The sequence below is a fragment of the Eretmochelys imbricata genome, chromosome 2 (genome assembly GCF_965152235.1).
Source record: "Eretmochelys imbricata isolate rEreImb1 chromosome 2, rEreImb1.hap1, whole genome shotgun sequence".
NCBI lineage: Eukaryota > Metazoa > Chordata > Testudines > Cheloniidae > Eretmochelys > Eretmochelys imbricata.
In genome coordinates this window covers 233719675-233723948 of record NC_135573.1, presented here as the reverse complement: position 1 = coordinate 233723948, position 4274 = coordinate 233719675, and the positions used below count along the sequence as shown (strand labels likewise).

At 49.5% G+C, this 4274-nt stretch overlaps 1 protein-coding gene across 1 annotated transcript; it reads right to left on the bottom strand.

The window, feature by feature from the left end:
• Positions 1 to 1358: 1358 nt before the first annotated feature.
• On the bottom strand, positions 1359 to 4060 carry OTUD1 (OTU deubiquitinase 1). The gene has a single exon (XM_077808213.1). It carries the CDS (start codon positions 3844 to 3846, stop codon positions 2593 to 2595), a length of 1254 nt encoding a protein of 417 aa, XP_077664339.1. The 5' UTR covers positions 3847 to 4060; the 3' UTR covers positions 1359 to 2592.
• Positions 4061 to 4274: the final 214 nt, after the last annotated feature.

Genomic DNA, 4274 nt, shown 5'->3' with positions numbered 1-4274 from the left:
ATATTTTAATAGAAATTATTCCAAAAATGCACAATACACAGTAAGTTCCCCTTTATTAGCTTACGTACCTCTGTACTCCTTTAGAGACTTCCAAGTTAGCTGCAATTGCTACATCACAGCAGAGCTGAAACTGACAACTTCTGGATTTTAAAGGCCCTAAAAGGAAACTGAGGATTTTATAAATTGTTTAGGCATGGAATGCTTCCAGTAGCTTTGTTAGATATGTTATTCAGTATATTGCACTCTAACTCACTATACACCAATAGCTGATCAGTCTTTGTGTGACCATCAGCTGCTGTTTATCATAATTTTAAAAAATCATTTAGATACTGGTAATGAACTACTCAATATTTCAGAGTAGCAGCCGTGTTAGTCTGCATTCTTAAAGTCTACCATCTTATCTAGTTGTTCCTAGTAATCATTCTTACAGTTTAATGTTTTATTGTTTCTTTTAAATATAATGTGTGCATACATTTTTGCCTTGAGCTTACTTAGCTCAGAATTTTATTTCGTTGCAGGAGATTCATTAAAGTCTATGATCAAACACAAGTGGACTGGCATCAACTGGTAGAATTCTAATCTTTGTTCATCAGCTGACTAAAGACAGAAGGAAGTTAGTCTATAGTGTCACAGTTGTAAAAGACAAGCACCATGGAATTGTAGAGTAGAGAATAAGTACCCAATGGGTATGGTCTACACTGCAATAAAACACCTGTGGCTAGCCTGGCTCAGCTGACTCCGGCTCCACAGAGCTCAGGCTATAAAACTGTAGTGTAGCCGTTCAGGCTTAGGCCAGAGCCCAGGTTCTGAGTTGCTGTTAAGAGGAGAGTTCCAGAACCCAAAAGGTCTACACTGCAATTTTATAGCCCTATGAGCCCAAGTCAGCTGACCCGGACCAACTGCAGATGGTGTTTTATTGCAGTGTAGACATACACAATGTTACTTGCTACTGATCCTGCAGCTGTTGTTCTGACTTGAACCATTTCATATCTCAATTCTAGTCTTAGTAACTGTGTTGCATATCAAAAGACAAGTGTCTGCCTAAGAATGGTCTTCTGGCATTATTGGCTAAGCACTAAACTATCAGCATAGCATACAAAAAATCTGGCTAATAAGATATATTGTAGCATACCTAATTACTTAAGTTTGTAAAGCTTAAGCTATTTATGCAAAAACCAAGTTTTATTAAACCTGCAGATACAGTATTTTTACATTCCCCTCCCCAAACCAGAATCTTTGTAGTCATTTTTTGTTCCCTCCCACCACATGTGACTGTGCAGGAGACAAAATATTCCTCTGTAGACATATAAACAAACAGCACTATGCAACTCTTAACAAGAATGTAAAGAAAAACCAAATAAAATTATACACTTTATTCATTCAATTTTAGCTAAGAATATTCCTATTATACAAGTACAGTAGTAATTCAAAAAAAAATCACAAAATATTACAAAATAAAAAAGTACAAACTGCATTACTTAATAAATATGTCTAACAAATTAAAGTTAACAGGAGATTAAAGAAGATAGCTCTCAGGTTGGAAACATTTAATGTTTGACCCAGCAAACCATACAAGTCTCGGTTTAAATACTTTTTACATAACATAGGACAGTGCATTATATTCTTGATTAGAAGAAAAAAAAAAAAAAACCATCAAAAGGAGTAAAATGTTGTGATAACAGCCTGCTGATCCAATGCAAGTGCCAAGGGGCAAAGAAAAGGCATTTAACAAAAAACCCTCAGAAACCCAAATACTGAGATACAGCCAATTCTTGCCAAAGCTACAAACTATTATCTTATCACAACATTCTATATTAAATTTCTATTATTACAATTGAATAAAAATAAATGGAACAACGGTTGAGTCACCCAAGCAACCAGAGGCCAATTTACTCTAAGCAGTAATTAAATACAGAAGAGTCACAATTGCTCCCTGTACCATTCATGAATAGCTACATTCCAACTGGCTTATAAGACTTGTTCTGTGCTTGAGGCAATCAAAAACTTTTTGAAGTAGCTATTTAAAAAGTTTTCTGAACTTTTATGCAAACCATGGTTTAAGCTAAAGTTTATTTACTTTCCATCAATCAAGTAAAGTCGGTACAGCTACTACTCAAACTGGCCGACACCAATTTCATTAGGTTACTTAAGTTGTATGGGTCAAATCACAGCAAAACACAAAGACAACTGTTATATCATAAACCTTATTTACAAAATAAACCTCTTACAAACTTTTTTGGCTGCACAGCTGAAAACCAGATGCCAACATGAGATGTAGGAGATGGAGGTAACAGTTTAAAAAAATAATGTGCAAAAAATACATTCTTCTAGAAAATAGAGAACTGGAAAAAAACCCCCACAAATATACATGGAGAAACCGCTTCCAAACAATCCAGGGCTAACTTTATGCAAGAGAATATTACAAATACAAGTTTGGATTTCTCGCTCCCCCCACCCAGTTTAATATTGTAGGGAGGCTCCTCAGTCTCCGGCACCGCCGCTTTATGAAGGATTAAGGCATCATCACCATGGCCGATGCAAACTGTCTCTCTTGACCTGGAGTAGGGCTCTGAGCCCCTAAACTAGGCAGTCTCAGGAGCAGGTGTTCTGTTCGATGTACATCTTAGACAGTGACATGGCCATGGATTTGGCAAGCTCTTCGTCCCGCCTCCGCTGCACCTGAGTCTGCCTGCACCAGGCCTCGTACTCCGGGTTGGGACACACACAGTCCAGCACAGCGTCGTAGTGCCCATTGCTAAGCCAGCTCAGCCAGATGCTGGGCCGGGCCGGGTCCTCAGGGCCCAGGTAGTGGGCCATGGTGGAGACGGTGGGGCTCTCTGGCCTGCCGCCCGTGGTGAGATGAATGTTTACGTTCAGCATCTGCCCCATGGCCAAGAGCTCAGGGTAGCCGGCCCAGGCGCCGTCCTGGGCGGCGCCGATGAGAAACTCACCCACATCGCCCTCGATGATGGGGCTGAAATGGTGCAGGTGGTCCGCGATGTAGTGCACGGTCTGCTCGCGGAGCTCGCTGTGCAGCCGCTGGTCCCCGTACACCGCCTTGCAGACGGCGCGGTACAAGCAGTTTCCATCAGGGATGATGTGGAAGCGGAACCGGCCCTTGTGCCGCAGGTATTTGTCCTGCTTCTCCACCTCGGCCAGGTACAGAGCCAGCTTCTCACTCCGCTCCGGCGTCCTCCTCGGGCTGGGGCCCTCCTCCTCCGCTAGCGGGGAGCAGGGCAGGGGCAAGGCCTGGCCGCTGCTCTCCTCGCCGCCGCAGGTGGCGGCCGGGCCGGGCTGGACGCCGGCCGCCGCCTGCAGAGCCTGGCAGTGCTCGCTGAGGCGGAGGCTGTGGTTGCTGGGCTCCTCCGGGCGGTGCGGGGCTGCGGCGGCCTCCGCCTCCCCGCCGGCCTGTCTCATGCTCTCCAGGATACCCTCGAGCCAGGCTCGGCTCTGCGGAGAGGCCGGGGCCAGCTCGACGGGGGGCTCGGGACGCTGCACGATGCGGATGGGCACGATCCTCTCCAGCGGCCTCCTGCGGCTCACGGTGATCTGCGCGCTAGAGCTGTACTGCGGGGCCGCCGCCTGCCTGCCGCCCGGGCCCGCCGCGGGCCCGCCGGGCATCAGCTCTAGGCAGGAGGAGAAGGCAGTCATGGCGGCTCCGCTGCCTCCGGGCACCAGACTCTCCTTAGCGGGGCTCTCGGCGGCCGGGCTTTGGCCCGCTGCGTCCGAAGAGGGGGGCACCGCCGGCAGGGAGACTTTGAAAACGCCCGCCCCGCCTGCCGCTGCCGCCGCCGCCGTTCCCCCCGCTGCCGGGTAGTGGGTGATCACGGAGCTGTAAAGCTGCATCCTCAGCCCCCCGCAGGCGGCCTTTTATAGGCGGGGCCGGGGCCAGGGCGGGGAGCGGCCGCGCTCGGGCAGCCGGAGAGGATGAGCCACCCGGGCAAAAATAAACAGGGGCATCACCCCTCCCGCACTGCGGCGGGGGGGCGGCAATTCCTGCTGCGCCACTGCTGTGGGCGGACCCGGCGCGCGGCCCTTCTGGAAGCTGCTGGGCCGCGCCGGGCGGGGCTGCGGGGCCTTGTTTACCTCACTCCCTCGGCACGTTGGAATGTGGAGGGCGGGGCCTGGTGGCGTCCCCTCTGTGACGTCACCGAGCGCCGCCCCGCCGCCGCGGAAAGGAAGGTTTGTCCCCTCCCCCCGGAGCCGTGAGGGTGCCCGGCTGCTGCTCCAGGGCTGCGCATTGGCTGTGCAGCTTTCCAGGGCGGGGTGTGTGT

Bases quoted from the DNA above. Each gene is read 5' to 3' on its own strand.
- OTUD1 (XM_077808213.1), bottom strand. From the start codon at position 3,846: ATGCAGCTTTACAGCTCCGTGATCACCCACTACCCGGCAGCGGGGGGA.